The 27,984-nt window shown below is 56.7% G+C and overlaps 1 protein-coding gene across 1 annotated transcript; it reads right to left on the reverse strand.

Moving 5' to 3' along the window:
• Positions 1-1,583: 1,583 nt before the first annotated feature.
• SPOCK2 (SPARC (osteonectin), cwcv and kazal like domains proteoglycan 2) lies at positions 1,584-27,956 on the reverse strand. The gene is made up of 11 exons (XM_026004134.2): positions 27,453-27,956; positions 14,154-14,162; positions 13,748-13,793; positions 13,403-13,517; positions 11,851-11,965; positions 10,045-10,159; positions 9,562-9,681; positions 8,873-9,091; positions 7,057-7,119; positions 5,504-5,641; positions 1,584-5,361 (listed from the first exon to the last, which is right to left on the reverse strand). Exons 1-11 carry the CDS (start codon positions 27,639-27,641, stop codon positions 5,216-5,218), a joined length of 1,275 nt encoding a protein of 424 aa, XP_025859919.1. The 5' UTR covers positions 27,642-27,956; the 3' UTR covers positions 1,584-5,215.
• Between the last annotated feature and the right edge of the window lie 28 nt (positions 27,957-27,984).

Here is a 27,984-nt window from a genome sequence, read left to right on the forward strand (position 1 = left end):
CCTCTGAGCCACATGAGGAGCCACCTGAGGAGCCGTCACTGGACACTGGGGCCTGCTACATCAGATGGTAGACAGCCAGCAGAATCCAGGCTCTGCCCCTTACCAGCCGTACATCCTCGGTTGCCACAGAACCTCTCGGAGACTTAGCTTTCTCATCTACAAAATGGGCATCCACAACAGAAACCCCACCCCCCCACGGGGTGATATGACACTCTTGCTGATGGGTTCCAACCTCCAGCCCTCCCGACCCCGTGAGTCCTCTATTTCTAAAGCTACAGGTTCCTACAAGCCCAGCAAGTGAAGCAATTCCCAGAAAGCTCTGTCCCCGTCTCTCCCCACGCTGCCCATGCCTGCATGCCAGGAGCAGCCCCTTGGCAAGCACATCCTTCCTTCCGGGAAGACTTCTGGGCCTCCAAGTCCACCCTTGCAGGCAGCTGTGAGAAGCAATGAGGGCAGAAACCGCCCCCCCAGAAGGTGCTCCCTTTCCTTAGGATCTGTTCTAGCCTGATGGGCAGAGCCTGCCCTGGCTGTGAGCTGGCAAAGGCAGGGAGGGAGTTAACTGGACATCGTAGGCTCAGGGTTGGGGGTGGGGGTGGGGGGAGCTTTCACGGTTTAGAAAGCACGTCTTGGGGGGCACCAGGGTGGCTCTGGCTCAGTCAATTAAGGTCTGCCTTTGGCTCAGGTCACGATCTCAGGGTCCTGGGATGGAGCCCAGCATCAGGCTCCCTGCTCAGCGGGGAGTCTGTTTCTCCCTCTCCCTCTGCTCCTCCCCTGCTTGTGCTCTCTTTCTGTGTCAAATAAAACCGAAAAGAATGTTTTGTTTTGTTTTTTAAAGTAAGCACTTCTGCAGGTGATCCAAAGGGATCCCTGTGGGATCCCTTCACCTGCCAGATGACTTGCTGAAGGTCACGATTAGCAAATTCTCAAGCTAGTGTTGAGAGTGCCAGGAAATTGGGAAGAGCCTAAATGTCCCAAAACTGAGAAATTATCACATTCACTAAGCACATCCATATCATGGAATACTATGCAACTATTAAAGTCATGTCTTCAAATAATTCTTTTTCTTTTCTTTTTTTTTTATTTATGATAGTCACAGAGAGAGAGAGAGAGAGGCAGAGACACAGGCGGAGGGAGAAGCAGGCCCCATGCACCGGAAGCCTGATGTGGGATTCGATCCCGGGTCTCCAGGATCGCGCCCTGGGCCAAAGGCAGGTGCCAAACCGCTGCGCCACCCAGGGATCCCCTCTTCAAATAATTCTAATATGTGGGGAAAGGTTTATAGTACGTTAAATGGGAAAAGCAGGACATAGGGTTTGACCTCTGCGGTACAGACGTATTTACTGGCACATATACAAATATAGATTGCACATAGATTTGCAATAATACCAAGAATCCTTCTACGTTGTTCCTGGTTCTCCCTTCAGATCAGCCCCCCGCCCCAGTCCCACCCTCTCTGGGGTCTTACCCAGGAAGGAGAATAAGGGGAACATGCCCCCCACCATGCATATGCCGCTGGGACTGCATCTGGGAATTTTTTGAAAAATGACTCCCAGAGGAAGAGTAATCAGAACATCACCAGTGGGTGGTGTTTATAAAGTTTTTATTTTCTGTTTTCTTAAAAATAACATTTGATTTCCTTTATGCATGTGTGGCGTGTACTTGTTTCCTTAGGCTGAGTAATAGGCAGATAAAGACAACACGAGGCGGGGTCCCCAAGTGGAGGGGGGGCTGGGGGCAAGGGCCTGGGGGCACAGGGGAAAGAGAGAGGGTGGGGTGACTCACGGGACGCTTGAGTGCCCATCAATGCACATACACGGTCTAACACTTTGTTTTTCGATTTTTTTAAAGACATCTAAAATTACTGAAAGATACGATTTCAGCACTTAAATATACAGACGGAAATCCAAGCACTTGAACACAACTCTTAACTCTAAGCTCAGTTATTGCACATCACACAATTTTAAGTAGGCTTCAGGCTATAAAGCAGTTTGCTCTGCTTGCGACTTCCTCGGGACGTCTCGAGTCTCCTTCTGTACCCCCAGTGTCTCTTCCCTTTGACCCCCGCCAGCCCACAGCCTCACGATGGTGCCATTAGCCATTCATCCTCCCCAAGGGCTGAGGTGTGAGGCTTTGGTGAAATGGAGGAGTCCCATGCGGGTCCCAAGGGACCCCACCCACTCAGAGGTGAAGTTGGAAGCAGACAGAGCTCATGAAAGGCGCAGGGGTGGCCACTAACACCAGGTGGGCTGGCGTGGGGCAGGAAGTGTGACCACCGACCACGAGTGGTCACAGCACCAGTGGGACAACGGGGGGCCGTCGTGATGTCGCGTGGTACCCTGTCCACTTCGCCTTCGTCTTCCTCCTTCCTGAGCTCGGATGCCGCGCCTCCTTCCCCATCACCCTGAACCCTCTGAGTGGTCTCTCAAGGCACATTTGTTCTCCCCGACTCCAACCACCCCATCTTAGACACGTACCCATCTCTCCCGGCGCCCCTGGGTGAGGAGGCCAGGGGCGGCCAAGGACAGCTCCGGGGCCAGGCGAGAAACTGCTCTTCCCTTTGGGGGGAGCTCTTTTCAACAGAGCCCTCCTCCCCCTGCCCGCCTAAACCAGGGGAGCAGGGATGTCAGAGCAGGGGGACATGGGAGCAGCTGGGTGGCAGGTGGTCAGGGCGGGAATCCCAGGAGCCAGGGAAGGCCCACCCTGCCACCTTGCTCTCGAAAGACCTGCAGCTTGTCCGACAAGAAGTCACTTGGAGGCTGTCAGCCCACTGGGAACAAGGTGCTATGTCTAGCTCTTGGGGAGGGGGGACCCTCAGTGTCAGAGAGTGGGGTGAAAAGCAGTGCGGGGGCTTCAGAGACAGGGCAAGGCTGGACCCCCGAGTCCCACCGGGGTCTAGTTCAGCGCCTTTTGCTTTCTTTCTACAACATATTTACAAGGTCATAAGAAACGTGCACAACCAGAAGACCCAGAGACACAGGGAGAGCATGTGCCCCCAGGAGGGGAGGGTGACAGTGAGAGAGGGGTGCCCCTTCCTCTGCGCCCCCTTCCCACTCTGCAATGCCCCAGCCTCCTCAACAGATGCTCCCAGTGACAGTTCCAGAAGCCTCACTGGGGCAGAGGGACGAGATGGACAAACTCGAATCCTAGCGAGAGCAGGAAGGTTCAAGTAGCTCCCAGAGAGGGGGGGGCAGCGGCTTAGAGCAGAGGGTGGTTCCTGGAACTGAGCCCAGGCCAGGGGGTGGCGGGAGGGAGGGAGGGCTGGGGGGAGCGGACGTGGGGGTCTAGGACAGCGTGACACTTAGACCTGTGCTGCTGGGCTGCCGAATGCGAAGCGGCTCGTGGGGCTAACTGCGGTTTTGCTATTTTCCCCAGGACAGGACTGGGAAGATGTTGACTCCGGGGCGCAGTACAAGGGGAGACTGGCTGGGGTTCCTCCAGAAGGTCCAATAGAAGCCGGGGAGGGCCGGGCTGGAGCCCTGTCCAGGGAGCCTCGGCCCGGGGCCCCCACGGCAGCGGCCCGCCCAGCACATGGGCACCCCTCCCCACATCCTGGCCCCCCGGGGGTGACCCCCCCCCAGGCTCTCACACCCGGTCACACGCATACAGCTGCTCACACCCACTCACGCTCACTCACACACACACTGCGCTCACCATGCACAGAAGGGCAGCAGAGGCCCAGGTCCAGGTTAGAAATTCTTCACCAAGGGTGTTAAGGAATTTGCTTGGGAAGGAGGAGAGAAGGGGACAGAAAACAAAACAAAAACAAAACATGGGGCACCGTCTCATCCAACCTGGCTCTTGCCTGGCAAGGAGATTTGCAGAGGAACAGGGAGGTATGGCCTCAGATTCTGGTTGCCCCGGTCCCAGCCCCTGTGACTTCACCACTCCTGAACACTTCACACTTCCGAACACTTTGGAGCCTGGAGAAGCCACCAGAGCAGCCTCAGGGGACCCTCCGAGAGGTCAGAGGGGCACCCCAGGTGCTGGGAAGGGAGGGGAAGGAAGTGGTCCTGGTGCCATCCTCTTGAGGAGAGATGGGGAAAGCTCATGGAAGTGGAGCTTTTCCCAGCTTCTCCTTCCCTGCGTCTCAGAGACAACCTTCCCATTGGTCTAGATGGTGGGTGCACACACACACACACACACACACACACACACACACACGTACCCCTGGCTGAAACCCAGCCTCTTCACCTGCTGCCCCATCCTGAGGTGCCCAGAGCGGCCCAGGGGACCAAGGGCAGTGCAGCAGCCCTGAAAGGCCCAGCAGAACCCACCTGCATAACTACGGCCCACTGCCTCCAAGGGAATGGCCCAGACCAGTGCCCCCCTCACCCTCCGCCACCCTGAGGCCCACAGGAAGGGGCCAGGCTGTTGAAGGGCCTGGCACTCAGAGCTTCCGCCAGGTCTGCAAAGGCAGACCCTTCCTTCCTCCTGACTCTGCTCCACCCCAGCAGCTTGGCAGCAAGGCCTTCCCCTGCCCCAGCTTTAGCCACCCTTGCTCACGTGGGTCTGGGTTAGGAGAGCAGTTTCTCTAGTGCTGGGGAATCCAGCAAAGGGAATGGGCTCACTGTAGCAGGTGTCATCATCCCCATGTCATCAGAGACTGGTGGGCATGTCCCAGCCAAACTGACCCAGCTCCAGGAGGACCCCAGCTCCAGGAGGACCCCAGCCAGCAGACAGCTCCCTGCCTTCCCTCCCCTCTGCAGTGGGGACACCTACGGAGCAAGGTGGGAGAGGGCAGGCGCGGGCAGGAGGAGGCAGGGCTGGGGGAGCCAAGGATGGCAATCGAGACGAGACCCCATTCAGGGCAACCCAAGGGGGTCGGGACAGGGGTGGATGAGGCTTGGGGACATGGCAGGGGGCAGCTCATTTCATCAGTTTTGACCTTGTGGTGTGTGTATGTGTGCTGTGAATGCGTGTGCTTTAAAACCAACAATACATGGAAAGAAAACAACAAGGAGGTTTTGGAGCAGTGTGGACCAAGGACACACTTGACAGCGCATGCCACACTCACACACATTCACACGTCCTGGCCATACACGTCGCACACGTGCCATGCACACTCACGCATCCAGTCCTCCCCACTGGAGCCAGGGTCCTTCCAACTGTATATTCCGGATCCATGCGGAAGCTGCCTGCTTCTGTCCAGGTCTTTGCTGGCCTGTCTCCCCCAGCCACCGGCACCCTGGCCTGCCGTGGCCCCCCCGAGAGCCATCTACCAGATGTAGCCTCCATCGTCGGACTCGCCCGCCTCGCCTTCTTCCTCTTCAGCCTCCTCGCCTGCTTCCTCCGTCTCCTTCTCCTCCTCGTCCTCCCAGCCGACACCACTCCCAAAGTCCCCTGAGAAGCCCACGATGTCATCTGTGAGGGGAACAAGCCGAGGGGCAGGTTAGGGCCTGGCTAGCCACCTCCCTGGAGTCCTGTGGCACAGAGCAGCTCTGCGCCCCATGAGCCCTCCCAGCTGCAGGTGTGGAGTGGGGGGGACCCATGCTGCCACCCTTACCGCAGTCGGGGCTGCCGTGTGTGCGGGTGCCTGTCAGCTCCAGGCCCAGCTGGTCCACACACCAGCAGTCACCGCTGCTCTGGTCACACTGCAGCTTCCGGTAGTAGCCGTCCTCATCACAGCTCGGGATGAAGATTCCTGAACACAACAGGCCCCAGCAGGGTCAGAGCAGACGCCTTGAGGTGTGAGCTCTTCGGAGAGGTGGCCCTGGAGCCTGGGGCACACATGAGCATGCGCCCAGCCCCCACCAGAGCCCAGCCAGCCCAGGTAGCAGCCTCCCAACAAACCCAGGGCTGGATGCTGGCCCTTCTCCTGGCTGGACTGATTGGAGCCAAAGATAAGCCTGCCTCCCTGATGTCAGAGCACTCCACACCCCAGCTCCTGCAGCTGCTCCTCTGGCCTGGCTGTCCTCTGTCAACAGTGCCCAGGCCTGTCCTCTCAGCCTCAGGCTTACTCACTTTCCCTCAGGCCCTGGAACCGCGGCTCCTCTGTCCACCCAACAGGCTGCTCCTGAGAGCACTGACCCAACAGGGACGCTGCCCCCCCGGGGAGGTGGGTGAGACACACACAGAAATGACAATTCCAGACACTATGGGATGGGTGCCCCAAGGCCCAGTGAGCACGCTCAGGGGACACAGGCCGGAGAGGACTGCTTCTGGGAGGGACGAGTGTGGCTTCCTAGAGGAAGTAGCACTAATGCCCATCCCCAAAGGCCACTGGGCTCTCAGTCAACAGGCTCTGTAGGGTGGTTCCAGCATTTGATCCCATGTACCAGTTAAATACCAGCTGCACTCAAGGAGCTACAAGGCCCTATGGCATCTGCCTCTTGGACGTCTCTCCCCTCAGCCACCATGATCCAGCCACATGGGCCCTTTTTCTCTGTTTCTCAAGAACCTTGAGCTTTGTCCTGCCCTTGGCTGGCTTGTTCTCCTCTTTCAGGTCTTCCTTTGAACACCAGCTCCCCTAGGGGCCTTTGCAGACGCCCAGGCTAACCTCTACCCACTGTGCTCTCCCTCAGCACCGTACATACGCAAGCCACAGTTGGTAGCTGTCTTTTTGGCATGTCAACCCGTGTGTTGTGTTTTCCCAAGCAGCCTGCGTGCTTTCTGAGTCCAGGGACCAACCGTCTTGCCCATCAGTTCTGACCTGGGCCAGGTCTACTGTCCTCTCTGGGGCTGGCACTCGAGTCTCTGAGGCAGACACGAACATCTGCCGTGGAGGGGGGGCTCACCTGAGTTTCACATACCCCTGCTTAAATGAATTGAATGGAAGATTCTAGGAACCTTCTGCTATCCCATTCTCCAGGCCCAGAATGGATGAGCACAGAATTAGTGCTTAGCACACACTTATTGAAGGGCTGGTTGGGATTGTCTGTCCCACCACGAGGGTAAGCAGAGGAAGGAAGTTTGCTTCCTGTCTTCCTAGGCAGGGCCTGCTCTGGACTCAGCGTCTTCCATAATGCCCGGAGCCTGGAGTCTCTGGGCCTCAAGGGGACCCTGGAGCACCCCTGCCCCCACCTCCCACCTCCTCTGAGCCCCATCCAGCCCCCTCACCTGGCTTCTTCTTGGAGGCCTCCTGGATCTGGATGCGCTCCAGCTCAGCCAGGCAGGGAGGCTCTGTGGGGAGAGAAGCAGCCTCTGATGGGGGCCATCCCATGGTGCTGGCAGGACTCACAGAGTGGCCCCCAAGGCTTAGAAGCCCAGGCAGGAGGCTCTGCAAGATGAAAATACCCAGGGTTTGATTTGAGGAAGCCCCACGGTGGTAGTGAGATGCACAGAGCCCTCCAAGTTCCCAAAAACTGACATAGGAGCTCTGCAAGATTAAAACAAAACAAAACAAACTCTGACTGGGGGAGGCCATTCCATGGCTGTGCCATAGGCTGAGGTGCCCCAAGAAGCCCAAGGCTCCCTGAGGATGTTGGGAAGTCTTGGGATGAGGACACAGGATCCAGAAGAGGAGGTGGAGTGCACGGATTCCCCAGGAGAGAGGCCCAAGGAGAAACGTAGGACCAGAAGTAAGAAAGTTAGACAGAAGCTCAAATAGGGGTGCCCAGGTGGCTCGGTGGGTTAGGCGTCCAACTCTTGATCTCGGCTCAGGTCTTGATCTCAAGGTCATGAGTTCAAGCCCTGTGTCACGCTCCACACTGGGCATGGAGCCTACTTTATTTTTATTTTTTTTTAAATTTATTTATTCATGATAGACATAGAGAGAGAGAGAGAGAGGCAGAGACACAGGCAGAGGGAGAAGCAGGCTCCATGCAGGGAGCCCGAGGCGGGACTCGATCCCAGAACTCCAAGATCACACCCTGGGCCGAAGGCAGGCGCTAAACCGCTGAGCCACCCAGGGATCCCCTGGAGCCTACTTTAAAAAAAAAGGAAAAAAAAAAAAAAAAAGAAGCCCAAATGTAACTGCAGCCAAATCTAACTTGCCTGTCACCTTGAGAAGTCCCCAGCCCTTCCCAGCCAGTGGCCCTGGCTGACTGTAAAATGAGATCAGTCCCCAGCCTCCTGCCAGAGGAAGCTGCTGTACAGAATCAACAGAATGAACTTCAAAGGCCTGGAAGGTGAAAGCACCAGGAGGCGGAGCAGGTGGGGGCCCTAAAAGTGATGGAGACACCACACCCTAGAGGATGGATTTGTGGTCTAGATGGGGCTCTGCATCCAGATTTTCTCTGGTCACCCTCACAACAGCCTCCCAGGCAGGCATTATCTCCCAAATTGGATGAAGAAACTGAGCTCAAAAAGATTTGGTGCCTTGCCCAGGGTCCCAAACCAGCCTGCGGTGGAGCCCTAGTGGAAGGCTTGGCCTCAGACCATGGACGCCGTACTGCCTCCACCACAGGAGAGAGCGAGGCGGGAAACAGGAAGAACAGTGGAAGCAGAGCACCAGGGCCTCCCCTACCTCCCGGGCCGGACAGTCAGCTGACCCCCAGGGACCTCAGTTTCCCCACTGATGATGACTGCCGCCTGGCCTGGATGATCTCGAAGCACATGCCCAGCTCTGCTTCAGGATATAGAAAGCTAGTAAATGATGCCCTATCTCTAAGGCTGACAATCACAGTTTTGGGGCAAATAATGTGAGACATGCCCAGAAGTGGCATCACTGAAAAGCGAATATAGCTTCAGCTTTAGGACCCAGCAACCCTCTCCAAGACCCCAAGGGGCTCTAGAAATTTTCCATTTTTACTTTCCCCAAAGTGCATATGCTTCAGGACCCACAAAATCTGGATCACCGAGGAGCTTAGCAAGGAATGGAGCTAAAGTGCTGGTTTTCCTGGGCTCCAGGAGGTGTGGAGCTGGAGAGGGCAGGGAGCAAGTGAGCTGGGCAGTGGGGGTGTAGGGGGCGGGGCCAGCCAGGGGCCACACTCACTCTCCCTCCAGAAGCAGAAGCACCACTCAGCGGTGGAGACGCGGCCGTCCTTGTAGGTGTCGCAGGAATTGAAGAAGGGGCGGATGCAGACCTCATACTTGTCCAGGTTGATGGCAGCCAGCTCTGTCTGGTCCAGGAAGAGGTCGGTGCTGGTGTCCAGTTTGGAGAACATCCAGCCAATGGAGTCCTTGCAGCTGGCCCCCAGGCTCTTGTCCAGCCCTGGGGAGAAGGCCAGGTTCAGGCACGCTCAAGGTAAACCACCCCATCCATCTGTCCACGCATCCTTCCACCTCTCCATCTGGCCGGGGTCAGGGTCAGGGCAGCTTGGAATGTAACCGAGGGAGTGAGAAACTCAAGCGTGGCCAAAGGTCAGTCCTTCTGCCTCTACATAGGGCTGCACCCAAGCTATTCAAAAGCCTGTCTGGAAGGCCCTTCAGGAAAGAGAATTTCTTGCCTTCTCTTGGCTATCCATTTTAGGGTTTAAGCTCCTTCCACCCACTTTGAGAAGTTCTTCCTGTTAGCTAACCAACTGCCTCCTGTCTGGTTGAAGCCACCTTCCCCTTGTTCCGGGGCTAGGTCCTTCTGGAAGCTCAGGGTCTGAAGGAGGGCGCCCCAGGCAGGCTGGCCCCGTGCACACCCATCTCCCCACCACCCTCCCTCCTCCCAGGCAGAGCAAGCAGCTTCTGTACCACTGGCCAGGTTGGCCCCACTGCCGGCCGAGCCATTCTGCTTGGCATTCTCGTGAAGGAGCTGGAACCAGTCTCGCAGCCGGTCCCCCAGGTCAGCCAGGTCTTGACCTGTGCAGGTCTCTAGAGTCAGCAAAATGGGGAGAAAGGCGTACAGGGAAAGGCAGGGTAAGGCACAGCATGGTCTCAGCTTGGGGTGCTGCCCTCCAGGCCCGAACCTGGGCGGCGTTCAGGAGGGAAGGGGAGAAACCAAAGACCCCTTCCCCCTTCCCGTCCTCTCCCATCTTCCTCCCTGCTCAGTCCCCAGCCCTGAAACCACACAGCACACGCTCCCGAAACTTGAGGCCCAAGCCCCCCAGCCCCATGGGTCTTCAGGCCTGTCCCTGTTCTTCCCATTTCTCCCATCCTGCTCCTAGCATCCCAGAGCCCTGAAGGAGGCGGCCCAGGAGATGCTGGCGGTGAGGCCTCCCCAGCCCCACTCAGTACCTGGTTTGCCATCGGTGGTGGAGAGGGAGGCCTGCTCTGTGGGGCAGGGGCAGGGGCCCTCACATCTCACCGTCAGCTGCTTGCTGCTCAGGCACGCCTGCTGCTCCAGCTTACACTGCACAGAAGAAAGGTCGGGTTATGTGATTGGGGCGGGTGCTCACCATGGCTACTTGTAGCTGGGGGCACTCGGAGCCTACCAAGCAGCCAATCTGACGGGAGGGACAGCACCTGCAAACAGCCTGGAGGGTCAGCCCTCCTGGTCCCTCATGGGAGTGTGGGGGGCAAAGGTACACAGTGTTGCAGGGGCAGCAGGCCCAGAAAGGGGTTCCCAGGGATTCAAAGGCTCCCAGGAACCCCAGTCTACACTAGCTTAATGTCTCTGCACACTTATCTTTCCCAGGACTCTAATGTCCCCACATCCTCCACCCCTCTAACCGCCTCCCCCCCATTGGCCCCTTCCTCCTTGCCCTCCGGCCTATCTTCCCTCTTACCACAGTCCCTCAGGCCCTGGGTAACTGGCTGCCGGCCCCTCCTCAGGGGTCTTCCCATGGAGGTTACCTCCGACGGGCTCTGGGCGACAGCTGCCGCCTCAATGCTAACATCTGCCAATTCTCCAGCCTTTACTAAGAGCCCCAGCTGTTTGCTGACGCCAGCACCAGCCCTGCAGAGGGTCTCACCCACTCCCTGCCCTTCAAGTGCTTGCCCCGGTCCTGTGTGGTTCACCCCCGCGGGATGATGGCTAACAAGAAGCCGTCGTAGGGTCTTATATGATCTCCGCTGGTTGCTGACAGCTCCGTGAGGGTCAGCAGAGAACTCAGAGGGATGCCCACGGCCACGGGGCTGGGAAGATGCCCAGGGCCACGGGGCTGATGACGCCCCCCTTGGCGCAGACGGCTCCCTGACCTGGAAGGGCAGCTTCCTGCCTGCTGGGGGACCTGTGGGACAGCCTCGCCTCCTCCTCTCCCTCCTGCCTCTGCAGGGCCAGCCTCTGGCTGATTCTCTCCCCTCCCCCACAGCATGGGGCTCAGAAACCTGCATCTCACCCCAAAACCCTAAGGTTGGGTTCCTAAGCCCCAGAACCCAACAACTGTAGCCCATAGCGCCCTCCCCAAGCCAAGCCACTCCCCACTCCTGGTTGCCAGCAGAAGCATTTGCTAGCAATCATTTGCTAAATGAGCACCTGCCTTTCTATGGTACTTTAGAGTTTATAAAATGCTTTTGCGAATGTCTCATTTAACCTTCAGAAAAATCCTGTAAGGTAGGGATTCGCTCCCCCCAACCACCATTCCCTCCCACATAGTTGTCTCCCGGAGGATTATCTTCTTCTGCCCCAGAACGCCTGGTGCTTGCTGGCAAACACCCTCCTCTCTGGGTGGAAATCTGCCTGCGGAAAGCTCCATCAGTCAGCCAGCTCCCTGACAACTGGGTGACACGGCTCTTTCCTTCCAGAGCCCTGGGTACTTGAGGACCTGCCTCACTTACTCTGACTCGCAGTTACCTGCCCAGCTGCGTCTTCCAAGCCCCACTGCCTACCTGCACCTGCCTCAGGCTGGGCGGGGGGGGGGGCGGCGGGGCAGGGTCTGCTTCCGACTCTCAGGGAGCTCCCCACCACCACCCTGCCACCCCGGGGCTCAGGTGTCCCTTTTATGGTTGACCACACTTCAAGCACTGACCAAGCATTTCTGGCCCTGTGTCAGCACTGGGAGCCCCACAGGAGGCTCTGGTTGTCCTCTCTGCTCTCTATGGCTTCAGATATAAACCCAGCCCCCCATCCCACCCTCCCCACCTGGGCCCAGGGCTCCTCACCACTGAGCTATAAGTGTGGCCGTCAGAGCCACAGACTGAGGCGAGTGGGGCCATGTGGCAGGGCTTGCAGATGGTGTCTTTGTTTCCAGGGAGCTTCAGGGTGGGCTGCTTGATCCTATGGGAGGATAGGGATAGGGAGGGCACAGGGGTAGAGGTGAAAATGAATGAGGGACACAGAAAATGAAGGTTCCAACAAGAAGCTGGCCCTGGTGATCTAGAGCACACGCAGTCTCCTCCCTGCCCCTGCCCACCAGGGTACAGACCCTCGGCTTCCCCTTCCCTGTGGTTACTGAGTCCAGGGGGGCCTTCAGCAACTCCAGGTCTGAGTGCAAGATTCGAAAAGGAGTTGCACCTTGCATAAGGGGTCACACCAAATCAGAGGTTGCAAACTGATGGCCTGCAGGCCACATCTGGCCCAGAAATTCATTTTACTTGGCCACCAAAGGTTTTTTTGTTTTGTTTTAAAAGATTTTATTTATTTATTCTTAAGAAACAAAAAGAGAGAGGCAGAGACATAGGCAGAGGGAGAAGCAGGCTCCCTGCAGGGAGCCCGATGTGGGACTCGATCCCAGGACCTTAGGATCATGTCCTGAGCCAAAGGCAGATGCTCAACCACTGAGCCACCCAGACGCCCTAAGCAACCAAAGGTTTTTGTCTTTGAGTTATTCACCAACATTTACAAAATGTAAGAGTTCACGGAGAAACATGGATTCCTAGAGAGAAAGGAGGGAAACAGGACCTTCTCCAGGGGTCTTGGATCCTGGCAGGTTTTGTCCTTGGGCTGGAGCTAACACCTTTCCCTGCTCTACAAGCCCCAGAAGCTATGACCTTAAATATTTCATTAAGTCGTTGCATGTCAGAGCTGGAAAGAATCTCAAACTATCTGGGCCAACCTATTTGTCTTATGGATATGGACCCCGAGTCCCAGAGAGGAGAGATGCCTTTCCCTGAGTCCCACACTGCTTGGTGAATGATCTCATATAGCGTGGTAGTCTTAAAGATGTCTACAGATTCTTTGACACTCCTCCATTCAAAAGATGAAGCGTAATTCTCTTCCCCTAGAGACTTGCTTCTAACAAAGAGAAGTGGCAGAAATGACAATGTAGACTTCCGAGACTAGATTGTAAGTGACCTTGAGGCTTCCTCCTTGTTCTCTCTCTCCTCTGGATGCCTCGCTTAGGGGAAGCCAGATGCCGTGTTGTGAGGACACTCAAGCATCCCTATGGACAGAGGTCTATGTGAGTAGAAGCAACAGCCCCATGAGTGAGCTCAGAGGTGGATCGTCCAGCCCCAGTCCAGCCTTCGGATGATGCAGCCCTGGCCAGCATCTTGACTGTAACCTCATGACAGACCCTGAGACAGAATCATCCAACAGAACCACTTCTAGATTCCTGGCCCTCAGAAACTGTGTGAGATAATACACTTGTCTTAAGCACAAAGTTTTAGGGTCAGTCGTTTTGCAGCAATAGATAACTGCCACATAGGAGACACTCAAGCAAGTCCTTGCTATTTAAGCATGCCCCCAAGCCCCCCAACACCCTAAGCCCCTCACCTGTGCTCTAGCTTCTTGCGGCTGATGCACATGGCCCTCTGGTAGCCCTGGGCGATGCACACCTTGTGACGGCTGCACTTAACCTTCTGGCAGGGGTCCTTGGTGGTGTCCAGGGCTGCAGGGACACAGGACCAGGACACAGGTCACCTGGAAACCAGTGCCAGAGAGCCCAGGAACCCCCAGCCCCACTTCTAGGCTGAGAAGCTCCTTTCTCCAGTAGCCCAGAGCTCCAAACCCCCACTTCCATTGGAGCCTGGCTCCCACAGAGCCTCCAAGGCCATGGTTGGGTCTCAAGTCTCACGGGTGTCAGTCATATTCCCTTATCCGGGAGGGGCATGACATTACCTTCATCTCCTTGCTGATTGTCCTCCCAGCTCTTGATGTAGTCATCCTAAGGAAGGACAGAGAGGTAGGGAAGAAGGGAAGGGCCACCCTTGAGCCAAGGCTCAACTCCACAGCCAAGAGGGAAGAAGGCTGGACCACAGCCCCCACATGCTAGTTGCTATCACCTCCGTGACTGCCCAGACGACCCCTGGCCACCTGGGCCCTGCCAGCTGCCTCCCCCAGAACTGTATCTCCCTAAACCCTTATCCAGAATCCCTTCCAGCATCTCCCGTACATTCCTGACCCCCTCATCATGCTGGGAGCTGTGGGAAAGAGATCGGGGAGAGGGTGCAGAGGGAGAAGAGAGGAGGGTGGGGTGTGGGGCTGCATAGGGACCATGCACAGTGGGGCCCCCAGCAGTACTTACCTCCACCTCCTGGGGATCAGGAAACAGCAGCAGCAGGCCACAGGGAATGGAAGGAGAGGAGAGAAGGAGAGATAGGGACTTTAGTGTGTTGCCCACTCTCAGATCACGTGGTCCCAGTGCTCCACAGGCCTCATCATGTGACCATGGGCACTGGGCAGTGGTCTCTGATGGCTCTGGTCCTCTAAGCTCTATGGCCTTCCATTGGAGGCCAGTATTCCTATGTCTTCACTACAGGGAGCATTGTGGGCCCCCCAGGGCTGGCTTTCAGAGCACTAGAGTGAAGCCCATGGCTTTGAGAGGGTGAGGCCCCATCTCTCCATTGCCCTGGCCCGACCATTAGGACAGCCGTGGAGGGGACGCAGACGGCCCAGGTACAGTGATCCTCAGGCCTGTGCCTCAGGTGTCCCTGAAATACCACTCCCTCCCTCCCTCTGCCAGGGACCCTCCCGTGTCAGTCCCCTCCCCTACCACCTGTCACCTGCCACCATGCGAGTGGGGCGAGAAGGAGGGCCTCTCTTCCACTGCACAGGAACTGTTTCTCACTCAGGGTCTGACTCTCTTGTAGGGTTCAGATCACCACTGAGAGAAAGGGGAGCCACAGTCCCTTCTGATGTCCCTGGTTTCCTCACCACAGTCCAGCTGCAAATCCTCAGATTTATAGGATCTTGAAAAAGCCCTCTGAGGCCATCTGGTCCGGCCCCCTGTGTGTGCAGGAGGGGCCAAAGCCCAGACAGGACATGACCCACCCCAGATCCCGGTGTCTCAGAACTGGGGTCTCCTGACACCCCAGCTCAGATCTCTCTTTTGGCCACAGCACACCATCTCCAAGACCTCAGGCACCTAGAGACAGCTCCCTGCCCTGCTCCAGCCACGAGGGCCTCCCCTGGGCCCACGAGTCCACTGAGGCCAGAGGCAGAGCAGCTCACACCCACCTAGCTCCCTGGCACTAAATCCCCTGCTCCCTCTGGTTTCCCCACGGTCCTCATGGGGCAGAGACAGCTGCAGCAAGCAGCGGCCAGCTCCCGGGACGCTCCTGCTGGAAGCTCCATCAGGCAGGCAGGGAGACGGCTCCTCAGGGCTGGAATCCGGCAGTGCAAGCAGCCAGCTGCCAGCCTCCTCTGCACGGGGCTCGGGAGCTGGGGGTCACACGCAGCTGCACCCTTCATCCTGAGTCCCTCCCACCCAAGCATCAGAGCTGTGCAGGAATGGGAGGCAGAGGCCACACTGTGGGTGGGGGTGGGAGGGGTCTGGAGAAGACAGCACCCACACGGGGGCTGCAACAAGCACAAAGGAGGGCACCCATCGGTGTTTTGAAAGCCCAGGGGCTCCGGGCCCGCTGACATCTCTCCTGGGAATTGACAGGCATCAGAGGAACAGGCAGGGATAAAGGCTTTTATCATCACGGCCTCCTGGGCAAGAAGGCAGTGGGCGTCAGACCAGGTAGAGCACGCAGTGGCCGAGCGTGTCCTTGGGCATGTGCTTCTGCACACACGTGTGCACTCACGAGGGCCCCGGGCGCACACAAGCACACCCATGGGCACATATCCTAAAGCGTGTCTATGTGCAGGTGTGCCGATCCCATCTGGGAGCACGTGCACATATGCGCACACACGTGCGAGGAACAGTACACACTCAGTGTGCACAGGAAACAAGGACACCTCGAGGCAGCTCACCGAAGGCCAGATGGTTTCTATCCAGAAATGAGGTTAACAAAGCCCACTTCTGTGAGCAGCCCCCACTTTTCACACTTGGGCGTCAAACCCTCCCCCCACCACCTCAGCTTGGCCTTCTTGGCTCCTCGCAAAGAGAGGGAGGGTGAGGCAAGGCTGGGAAGGGCGGGGGGCGCAGCCCTCTCCCTAGGAGGGCTCAGGGCACGGGCTCTGCTCTTCCTGGCTTGCTCTCGGGGGTGTTTCTGTCCGCTTCCTCACTTTCTCCCTCTCCTTCACTTCACTAGGCCCAGGCCGGCCCCCAACCCTCCCCAGTACGTCCAAAGGCCCTGGCTCCCAGGAGAGAGGGAACAGCCAGCCAGGGAGGGGGCTGAGGGAAAGAGAGGGCCCCAGGGTCACGCAGTGCCCCCACCCCCTAACCAGCACACCTTGGGTGAGCACTTTGACCTTTAGGAGCTCAGGACCTAGCTCCTGGAACTTGCCAGAGATTAAAGATTGTGTCCACGGGGTGCCTGCGGTCTAGAAAGTGCTCAACTAATAAAAGCTGTTAGAGTAGGAGAAGAGACCAAGGACTCCGGGGTGGAGGAGCAGGATACGGGCAGGGAGAGGCCCCAGGAGGAGCCCCTGCAAGCAGAAAAGACAGAGTTCCCTGTTTCCCACCCTCGGGAGAGCAGAGACCAGTGGGGAGTGAGGAGAACAGCCCTGAGGCATCCCTCGGGGAAGAGGGACAAGGTCTTATGGGCAGCGTGGGGGCAGACAGAGCCCAAGGACACATTTAGGGGCCTCTGATGTCAGGTGTGGGCTAGCACCATCTATAAGCTGAAAAGGAGGTGTCTTGGCAAGTGTGAATGATGCCTTTCGATGCAATGGTGTCTATTTATGGCACCCAAGTGGGCTTATTAGCAGTTGTGACAAATGGTCCCATAAAGGCATGAGGGTCTTCTCAGGAAACAGGGGGCCTGGTTCTGTCCTGGCTCTGCTGCCGATCGATCACGTCCTCCCCCGAGAAACAAGGACTCGGAAGAGCCCATGTCCAGGGCTCTGGAGCAAGGGCCAGGCCAGGGGGAGGGTGGGTCCTAGGCTGAGATCCACATTTCTGGACAATGGAAGAGCTCGCCTGTTTTACCCGAGTGGTTTCAGCAGGCGTGACCGTCCCTGTGCCCAGCGGTGCTCAGCATAGCGGTCCTGCTGTGAAGCAGGCAGGACCCGCAGGATCAACCCCATAGAAATGGAAGAAGCTGAGGCCCAGGGTGGCAGAGCAACCGGCCAAGGGTCAGAAGACAGATGAAGAGCCGAGCCAGGACTCTATGGATGACCCGGCAAGGGCAGGCGAGGCCTCTCTCACTCGGGGAGGAACCATCTGGCACTGAGAAGGGGGTGCTGGAGAAGGGGGGAGGGCTTTGCACCCAGAGAGGGCCCTAAGCTTGGCTCACTGCATCCTCGGCCTTGACAGGCCTCCTCTGTGCCACGTGGATGTCAGCAATGACCCCACATTAGAATCACCTGCAGAGCGTTTTGAACTGTCCGTTGCCCCAGGACCACCCAAGCCCCGTGGAGCCTTATGGGCGGTAGAGCTGGTCCAGCTCCCACGGGTGCTGAGCCACCGTCAGGGGTAGAGTCCTGCAAGCTCTGCATTAGGTCCAACACTCTCCTCATCTCCTCTGGCATCGTCACCTCTAACGTGGGGCCTCGGGGAGGAAAAAGAGCAGCTCCTCCCTCCCTCTCACACAAAGCAGATGCTCAGTGTGCTGACTCACTGGAACTAGAGCTCCCGGCCTTCTGCCCCGGAACGCTCATCACAGCACCCTCTCCAAGATTACAGGAGCAAGGCGAAGGCTGTCCTTAGCATCTCCACATCCCGTCCACCACACCCCACCCAGCTCTCTCCAACCACCCCCCGCACCGCGTCCCCCTCCCACCTTGCCAACCCCAGCCTCAGTCGACTGGGTCTCCCTGTCATTTGTCCTCCACTCCACCACAGCTGCAGGGATGCTTCCAGAAACAATCCCTCCCGAAAACCCTTCACTGAATATACCTCGTTCTCATTTTGAAAAAACATCTTAAAGGTTAGTAGGTAAAAAGGATATGTAGCAAAATGTTAACGGTGATTTGCTCTGGGGGATAGGAATACAGAGAATCTTGATGGCTTTCTGCCTTTTTCCAAGTTTCCAAATTTTCTACAATGTGAACATGTTCTACTTTTTTTTTTTTTTAATTTTTAAAGTGAGCTCTAGGCCCAACAGGAAGCTTGAACTCACAACCTCAAGATCAAGAGTCACATGCTCTACTGACTGAGCCAACCAGGCACCCCAGTGAACATGTCTTACTTTCTAATGAGGGGAAAAAACTATACTAAATATCTATTTTAAAAACCCTCAGTGGTGGGACACCTGGGTGGCTCAGTGGTTGAGCACCTGCTTTCAGCCCAGGGCGTGATTCTGGGGTCCCGGGATCGAGTCCTATCGGGCTCCCTGCATGGAGCCTGCTTCTCCCTCTGCCTCTCTCTTTCTGTATCTCTCATGAATAAATAAATAAAATCTTAAAAAACAACAATAACAACAACAACAGCAACAACAACAACAACCCTAACTGGTTCCCTGTTACCTCCAGAAGACAGTCTATCTTTTCCTGATCTGTTCCTGGTTATGCCAGCCCCTGCCAGCAGAGGCTTCAGCATGCTCAGACCTTGGCACGGCCTCCTTCCTCAGTGGGATGTGTGCCTGCATCCAGCTTCTATTCAAGTCCTGCATCCAGGACTTCTACTCATTTTCAAAACCTGGCTTGGGTATCATCTTCCCTAACGCAGGCCCATACCTGGTTTCCCCTCAGGCCGACTGTAGTGGGTGGTTTATTACTGTCCCAGTTACAACCAAGCAATGCCGTCGCATCTGCCCTATTTAGATGGCCTGTTCCTTGACGGCAGACACCATATAAAATGCGTCCATCTATGCCCAGCACCTAGCACATAGTAAAAATACTGCTAATAACAGCTAACATCTTTTCAGCAATTACTATGTGGCAGGCATTGTGCTAAGCACTTTATACTTATTGGCTCAGGTACTCTTTTTTTTTTTTTCTCCCAAGATTTTATCTATTCATTTGAGAGAGAGAGGGCATGAGCAGCAGGGGAGAGGCAGAGGCAGAGGGAGAAGTGGGCTCCCCGCTAAGCAGGGAGCCTGTTGCAGGGCTGGATCCCACGACCCCAAGATCATGACCTGAGCCGAAGGCAGATGCTTAACCAACTGAACCTCCCCAGGTGCCCCTCAGGTATGCTTTACAACAACCCTAAGAGAAAATTGCTATTATTATCTCCATTTCTCAGATGATAAAATTGAGGCTTGGAGAAGTGACTTATACAAGATCACATATCAATTGCACAGCAGGAGAATACTGACATCCCCAGAACCCTGATTCCAGAATCTGTGTCCCTAACCAGGACTCCGTACTGCTCCATAAATCCAATAACTTTAGCAGATGAGGAAAGTCCTAGGCCAGGAGCTGGACCCAGAGGTCCAATCCCAGCTCATGGGTGGTTCCTCCCACCACACCAGCTCTGCTCCAACCCCTAGGCAGGGAGCCCTATAGGCAGCAGAGGGGCTGGCAACGGTGGGGGAAGACACCTGGACATGGCCTTCTCCAGGCATTTCCCAGAAACCCCTTCATAAGCCCCTGGTTCGGCTGGTTTGGAGCTAACCCATCTCCTGCTTTGATCTCCACGGCTCAGCTCGGTTGCCATGGAGACAGGGCCCACTGTGCCAAGCTGGGGGAGAGATGGCGGTAAGTGCGCAGGCCTAGCTGGGCTTAGGGGGCACATGCTGGGTGTTTCCAAGTGCTGTTTACTTCCTGTCATTTTAATTAGCACCCAAATCACCCGCTCACTTCACAGCTTGAATTAACCCAATCTCTCCTGGCCTCTCCATCTGCTGAGGAGGACGGGATCTGCAGTGAACGCAGGAAAAGAAGAGCAGCTCCACCCCCCCACCCCCCACCCCCCCCCCCGCAGGCCCAGATTTATTGGACTAAAAAGCACCTGGGCAGATCTCCGCCTGCCTCTTTGCATCATCACAGTGTGATGGGGAGACAGACCCCCAACATGGAAGCAGGGCACTGGGCCCCCGTTTGGCCTTGCCTCTGACTGCCAGCAAGCCTGTAGTCTCCGATATGGCCCTTGCCGAACCCCACCTCCCTTGTCCATGAAACGGGATGACTTCCTTGCCTTCCTCCCTGAGCTGCCGAGGGACTGTGCAACGTCTCAGAGGGCTTAAGAAACTGTGAGGCTCTAGACTTTCAAAAGCCACAAAACAGGACCCCTGAAGCCTGGGTTCTCTAGCACACACAGTGGGAGCCTAGGGGAGCGGGTGGGCCAGAGGCACTTTGGGTTCTCACAGCCATCAGGGGCCTCAAATATAGGCTTTTGACATTGTCACCAAATGAGGCAGAGGCACACTGCCAGGACCAGAAGATGTCCATCATGAGACTTTAAATAAGGCACAACTTTTCTAACCTTGTTATGGCATTTCTTCTTCTTTTTTTTTTTTTTTTAATAGATTGAGAACCTTGGGCAGCCCGCGGTGGCTCCGCGGTTTAGCGCTGCCTTCAGCCCAGGGTGTGATCCTGGAGACCAGGGATCAAGTCCCAGGTCGGGCTCCCTGCATGGAGCCTGCTTCTCCCTCCGCCTGTGTCTCTGCCTCTCTCTCTCTCTCTCATGAATAAATAAATAAAAATCTTAAAAAAAAAAAAAAAAGAAGAACCTCTAAAAATGGAAGTGGGCGAGGCTTCTCTCAACCTCTAGAAGGCCCTGTGCCTGGCAGTATTTTTGCCTCATTCCTCAGGTGAGGGAGCCTCCAATGGAGCCCGGTCCCCTGGAGAAGGCCCAGGAGTGGGGGCACTTGGGGCCGGGGCCGGGGCCTGTCCCGTCCGTCCCTGCCAACAGCCAGCAGAGCCCGGAGTGAGGAACCCAGAAAGGAATGAGTGGGGGACAGACCTGGCCGTCACAGGCCCATGCAGAAGGCACCTCAAGGAGGCAGTGGCTGGCATGTGGAGGACATGGAAGTAGGGGCAGTCGTTTGTTACATATTTGTTCCTCTCTCAGAGGGAGTAGCAGAGGCTGTGCGTCAGGCCTGCACAAACAGAGGGAGACAGGCATGGGGGAGACTCGCGGTCTCCACCTCCTCTCCCCTTGGAGGAATTTCCTTCAAGGGCAAAAATGTGCTTATCACTCCCAGCAAGCCAGGGGCCCCACCTGGCCTCAGGTATGCAAGCAGCAATGCCCTCACTCCACGGGCTCGACCTCTCCACTACTCCGGGTATCTTGGTCATTCTTCTGTCCCTGGGTTTCTGGTTCTAGGCAGCAGCCCCAAGAGTCCATAAAGGGCAAAGAACAGGGGAGGGATCCAAGGGAGACGGGGCCTGGAATTCTGAGTTGCCTTGAGACTGTGTTTTCCTTTCTAGGACAGGAGTGGAGGAAGGATTTAAATCCCAGGGATCTCTGTGGAACCACAGGCACAGCATGGGGAAAGAACACCGACTGGGCTGAGAAGGGAGAGGGGTCCTCGGGTGGGACTGCATCTCCATCTAGAAAACAGAGGAGCTTGGGTCTTAGTGCCGCTGGGGCTGCACAGTTCTGCTCTCTCTGCTCTTCCAAACTGAGAACTCTGAGGATAGGGCCACAGAGCCTTAATAAATTCAGACTCCAACCTGTGCCAGGGAACGAGAGACAGGGGAAAGGTCAGAGGTTTGCATCCAGGCAGATGTAAGACACTGGCCAGGCCTGGCTTGTCCTTCCAACTGAGTGAAGTCTTGACCTCCTCTCTGATGTCAGGAAAGAGAGCACAGGGGCAGGATGCCCTGCCTCGGGGAACCTGTCCTCACTTGTGGAGTCCTGTGCTTACCCATTCCCAGGTCTGATAGGTGGATGGATTGCTCTTTAGGCATGCTGAGGATGGGTGAGAGGCTGGGAGGGGAAGCTGGCTACAGTCAGGCCCAGGCCCACAGGCCCAGGGGCTGAAGGACAGGGAGGAGACAGTTTTCCTTCAAGATGTCATTCACTTCCTTATCCTACAAATGAATCATTGGAGAGTCAGGGTGCCAGGGTTCTAGTTTGTCTCAACCTTTCAGGGTCCAGAGAGAGAAAGAGATCTCCCCAGATCACAGGACGAGTTAGTTGAGATCCTTTCTGGAACATTCCATAATGTGTGCATTTATACTGAGTCCCTACTGTGTGCACACACATACCCTGAGTAATGCTCTGCAGACAGGGTGGTAAGGTACAGAGTAGTCTATCGCCAAGGTCCTGTCCTCAGGGGCATAACCATGGGAGGAATGCGATAAACACACATTAAAAATACCAGTCGGAGCACTCTTTAGATACAAGCCCGTAGCGTAAGTGAGGCCACGAGGCAGCACCAACGTGTGCCAAATGACTTTATGGCGAATAAATACAGCAGGAACCCTGAGGAAGGAGCTAAGAGGCTGTCCCATTTCAAGAACCACATCACCTTACCTCCCGCAGCTGGGCCTAGGTGTGCCCACCCAGGTGAGCTCCGGGGGTGTATCCACGCCCAGGCCTAGGCACTTAGTTTCCCTGTTCACAGCCCAAAGAAGACCTATGTTACACCTGCAGGGAAACCTATACAGGGTAGGATGACTATTTCCTGGTGTTTGCCCCAAGATGCCATTAGGCCCCATTTCTCAGCTTTCTCGGACTCTGGCTCATGCATACCCGACCCTGATTTGGTCACAGATACTTCCTTGGGAGCAAAAAGATAATCCCTTCCTGAAACCCAAAGACGGTGCTGCCCAGCTTGTGGAAGGACCCCAGCTTGTGGGGTGGGTGGTCTGTCTGCGGGTGAAGGGGCTGTTGACCGGCTCTAGTGCCATCTCCCCGGAGCCATGGAAGGATAAGGGCTCTGTAGATGCTTCTGTTTAGCCAGCCTATTAAACCAATAGGAAAATCAAGGGCCAGAAATGTGAAGTGGCTCTCACAAGGTCACACAGCTATTTCTGTCCTCTCATGAGGAAGACAGGCTGAGTGTTCACCCACGGCCCTTGGGGCATGGGGTAGGTTAGGGCTCTTCCAGTCTTCCAGACAGCCTCTGACCTCCTGGAGAATGAGCGGGGGTGGTGGTGATCTTCTCCCCTCTTCAGCCTGCCTCGAAGGTGAGAGGACCATACGACAGCCTCTCCAGGCAGAGTGCTCTTCTTCCCCTCTCTTCCCAAGGCTTGGAGCCCTGCCGGGTGTTCAAGTGTCCCTCACCATGCTGACACGATTCTAGGAGACGCCAACCCCTCCAGTTGGGAGAGGATTCAAAATCAGAATGGAGAAGAGGAGGCCAGTAAAGGACTCACCCTCCCATCCCCAAACCCCAATTATGGAATCCATTCTGACCCAGTTTGGGGTTCTTCTCACACACCCACACTTATTCACAAACATCTGTGCATCTCATTCCCACACTAGCATTGGTTTAGGTGTGTGGAATGGGGAGACGGGAGGGGTGGTGATGAGGGAGCCCCTTGGTGGCTAAAACTTGTTACTGGCTTACTTGGCAATCATAAAAATGTGAGAATCATGAGTAGCCCGCAGGCTCTACTTCGCTGGGCCAGCGCCCGTGACCAAGGTGAGGCCCCTGGTGCACAGGAGGTGCTCAGATCTGCACTGAATGAGCGAACAGACATCAATGTCCTTCTCCTGGAAACTGAGGCACGGTGCGGGCTAGCCCCAGAGATGATGGTCCATCTGGTAGTTGTCTGCGGAGCTTGGGGCTGGGGAGTCCCTCCAGCCCTGTGACAAAATGCCTCCACATTGACCTGTTTGTTTTAGTGTCCTAGCCTGAACTGACGCTCGGAGAGGTAATGTGACGTGCCTGGCATCACGTGGCCAGCCAGTGGCAGAGCCCGAACCTGCACCCAGGCCTTCCAACTCCCGGGCCGGAGCTCTCCCAGCACACTGCACTCTCCTGGGTACAGAGCTGCCTTTGGGGTGTGGCTAGGTAAAGCAGTGGGGAGCAGGCTGCCAAAGACACGGAGGGCTCTGGCCCACCAGCCCAGGGCAACCTTGAGGCTCACAGGGCACAAGCTAGGGTAGAGTGTTCTTCGGGGCCGACTCTTCCTTCCCATTTGTCACTAAAGGTTAGGCCTAGAGGGCCCTGAGAAGCAGAGCTGAATCTGATGACCTGGATTCAAATCCCAGGCCTGGCACTTACTAAGTAAGCTATTCAACCCTGGGGTACATTACTTAACTTCTCTGCACCTTCATTTTTTCAACCATAGAATGCCTGGATCGCGAAGAAATGGTAAATAGCTCCCAGGTTGTCGAGGAGCACAAGAGGCAATGCTCATCAAGTGTTTACTGCAGGGACAGGCAGATGCAAGCACTCACTACAATCGGTGATTCAACAAACATTAACTGTGTGCCTCCTGGGGGCCAAGCACTGTGCTAGACACCCGTAAATATCATTAAAGTTTAATGGAAGTGGAGTACAAAGTAGGGAAAAGCCAAGAAGAAAAAACATTCCGTGCTGCTAGTCGGGCTCTTGGAACCTGCCCGGAAGAATGCTGTGTAATGGGCCTGTCTCCTCTCTCGGGTCCATCTCTGTCTATGAAGCGCTGGATGCTCTGTTCTGAAGACCTGCAGTAAGATCGCGCCCCCCCCCCACCCCGCACCCCTGCCCAGTTCTGCAGGGAGTGAATCCGGAGATAAGAACACTTGGGGAGCAGGCCTCTGAAAAGCCCAGGCCTGCCCAGGGTAGGGCACAGCTAGATCACAACCCGCCCCACCCCTCTGGCATGAGATTCTCTCCTCCCTGGCAGCAAGACACTGGGCAGTAGAGGAAATCTACCCAAGCACAGGATGTGAGAGCCCTGCACCCACTGGAGGGGAGGATTACTCTGCTGGTAAATCCTGCCTCCCTGTAATCCTAGCGCTCAGAGAAAGAATGCTAAACTGAACTCCCCTCCCCAACCAGCTCAGACCAATTCCATGTTGGAGCACTGGCCCATGCTTTCTTCCTCTTCCTCGTCTTCCTGACCTCTTCCACCTGACTCCCTCAATCCTCCCCCGCCTCGGGGCAGTCAGCACCATCTCATGAGACATGTCCCTCACCTGCAGTACTCACTCCTCCATCCTATGCCCCAAGAACACTACACTACACTACACTCCTCTCGCTTGCCTCCCTTCTGCTCAGGCAAACCGGGGGCCTGCACCATTTTGTGGTTATGAACAAGGCTCTGGTTCAACCTGGCAATGCCTTAGAGGTTCAAAAGAACTTCCATCTCTCCTTTGGATCCTTTGAGGATCCAAGGAGCATCTTTTCAAGAAAGCTAGCCTGATGAAATGTATATAAAGCCCTATGCTACTGTGCCCAACTAGAGGGCCTTCAGGCTTTAGAGTAGGAAGTGGGGCCTCTGCTAACAGAGGAGGGATGAGAAGTGTCTGTGGTCCTGGCAGAGTCCCTGTGGGCAGGGCCAGTACTGCACAACTCCAGGGGGCGCCATCACATTGTGGCACCTCTAAGAGTTGTGCAATGCAGTGGCTCTGAGCTAGCAGCCTCCTGCCCTTCTGCAGAAGCTGCCAATGGATTCCCCAGAGCCAGACCCTCTTGGCCTCCTTCTCACCTTGATCTTGTCTTTCTATAGCCAAGGCCACCCTAAATGGGGTTTTGGAGGGCATCTGCCCTATAAAAGCCCGAGGCCACCCAAATTAATACATGTCCTAAAGCTTTTCCTGAATCCTGTGGAGTCAGGTCCTGCAGAACTTCAACTCTGGTGCCTTTCTTCTGATGGAAGGAAGGGGAGGATTGCATGGGAGGAAGGAGGAAATGATTGGCACCAATGCAGGGAGACAGGTGGGCAGCCTTGTGCTAGGGGGTCAAGCAGTCAGTCATGTATCCTCACCTACAGGGTTGGCTATTGGAAGCAGGTGGATGAAGGGAGATGGGGAGGCATCTTTGTTTTCCAACGTTTACCGTTCTGCTAAGCATTTCTTTTCCTTCTGACCTTCACCAGTCTTACTTTGGAAGATCAAACAGCCAGCTAGTCAGAGGGAGGCCTGGACCGGTGACACATGGATTCAGGATGGACCAGCCTGCTGCCGCCCCCTCGCTGCTGTGGCCGGGCTGTTTCCCAGGCAGCGGCGGGAGACTGCAGCTAATCTGTGCTGGGCCTGCAGGAGCCTCGGAAAAGGCCTTGCTGGGGCTCCTGCCTCCCTCCACTGGCCGGGTCGAGGGTGGGGCAAACTGCCTAGTATAGGGCCCAGGCACCTGGCCGCATGCAATTCTTTCTGACCAATTCCAACCTACTGGTTAGACTTTGAAGAGAAACTGTCACTTGTCTCACACTAACAAAAAGATTCCTATCTCTGCCTTTTCCCATCATTTGGCTGGAGATCACATGAAGCATGTGTGTTTTAAACACATTTCTAAGGAACTTCTGGATGCATACAATTTAAGAGAAGATGAGGAAGGTCATGGTGTGGCCAGTGCTGTACCAGGTGGGTCTGATGAGGGAATGTGTCCAGTCAAAGGCAAGCACTGGGGTCGTGTTAGAAGCTTCTAGGTGCCAGAGCACTAGGCGGCCAGGACCAGCGCTCTTCTCCTCCGGTGCATCCGCATCCGGCCCATCCTCCACCTCACACCCGGCCCCCCTTCGCCGGGTTCCAGCCACGCCCTCTGCTAACCGCCCCCCCACCCCCACCCAACTCCTACTTCCCCCTCCTGGGAACGCAGCCTCCCGTTTCCCCTCTGATCTACAGGTGCTCGTAAACAAAGTGCTGCAGCAACCCGCTCGGCCGCAGCCGCCTCCCCAACCCCCACCGGGCTAAGTCCGGCCCAAGGTTAAGGCAGCGCCGGGGCGGGCGTCCCTAGGGACCCCAGACCCAGCTCCTGGGCTCTCCCCTCTGCTTTCCAAGCCCACCGGGCTGCAGAGTCTTTCCTCCGGATCGGAGGCGCTCCCCTCTCTGGGCCGGGCTCCCCCAAGGAAGGTTGGTCCTGGAAAGCCAGCCCCGTGGGCTCGCCGCCACCCAGCATGCGGACCCCAGACCTGGCTCTGGTGGCCTCCCCGAGGTGGCCTCGGCCCCAATCATGGACACGCCTTTCACCGTGTCGCCTAATGAGGATTGCTAGGACGCCCCCCACCCCCAGCCCCAACTCAAAGCCCCAGCCGAGGGCTCTGTCCCCTTCCGTCCTCCCTCCCCCAAAGCCAAGGTGGGGACAGAGGGCACTGGCGCAAGGCGATGCTACCTAGCGGCCGGCCGCACCCAGACCTGCCCCTTCTGCAGTGCCCCGTATGTGGAGGCTGCAGCATCCACCCGGCTGGGGGCAGGCCTGGGGGGGGGGGGGCTCCTTTCCTGCCACCGAAAAAAGGAGGGGAGCCGGTGGGGTGCAGCCGCAGCCGGGCCCCCACCCCTGGCGCCCTGCACCCCCTTGCCTCTCCGCGCCCGACCTGCAGCGGGGAGCAAGTCCCCGCCCGGGGCTCGCCCGGGGCGGCTGGGGGGCTTGGGGTGCCGGGCCGGGGGCTCGGGGAGGGGCGCCGAGCTGCGCCGGGCCGGCCGCTGAGGACCCTCGGGCGGGCACCGCGGCTCCGCTCCGAGCCTCCTCCCCGCACCCGCCGCCCGGCGCTCGCGGCCCTGCACACTCACGTCTCGAAAGCGGTTCCAGTGCTTGATCTTGCCGCTGTACTGCGAGATGGACGACAGCCATTGCTCGTCCTCCATGAAATTGCCGGGGGTCTCGCCCTCCTTGAGCCCTTTGGCGTCGCCTTCGGCCAGGGCGGCCGCAGCGAGCAGCAGCAGCGGCAGCACCAGCCGCCCGCAGCCCGGGGCGCGCATCGTGGTCAGCGGCGAGCTGCGGAGGGGGCCGGGCTCGACTTCTGCAGTATTTTCGGGTCCTTCTTCCCACCCCGGGGCTGGCAAGCGGCCGCCGCCGTCTTCCTCCGCCCTCCTCCTGCGGCCCGACTCCGGGGACCGACGGAGAGTGTGGGTCGCGGCTGAAATGTGACCTGGTTAGGAGATGCACTTGTCTGCAAAAGCCCAGCGCTGGCCGCGGAGACCGAGAGAGAATCAGAGAGGCTGCGCCAGCAGGGGCCGTGTCTGTAACTGTAGCATCAGCATCACGTTTGACATCATCATACCTGGTTTAAAAAAAAAAAAAAAAAAGGAGGGGGGTAGATTT

Source organism: Vulpes vulpes, chromosome 4 (assembly GCF_048418805.1).
Source record: "Vulpes vulpes isolate BD-2025 chromosome 4, VulVul3, whole genome shotgun sequence".
Classification (NCBI taxonomy): Eukaryota; Metazoa; Chordata; class Mammalia; order Carnivora; family Canidae; genus Vulpes; species Vulpes vulpes.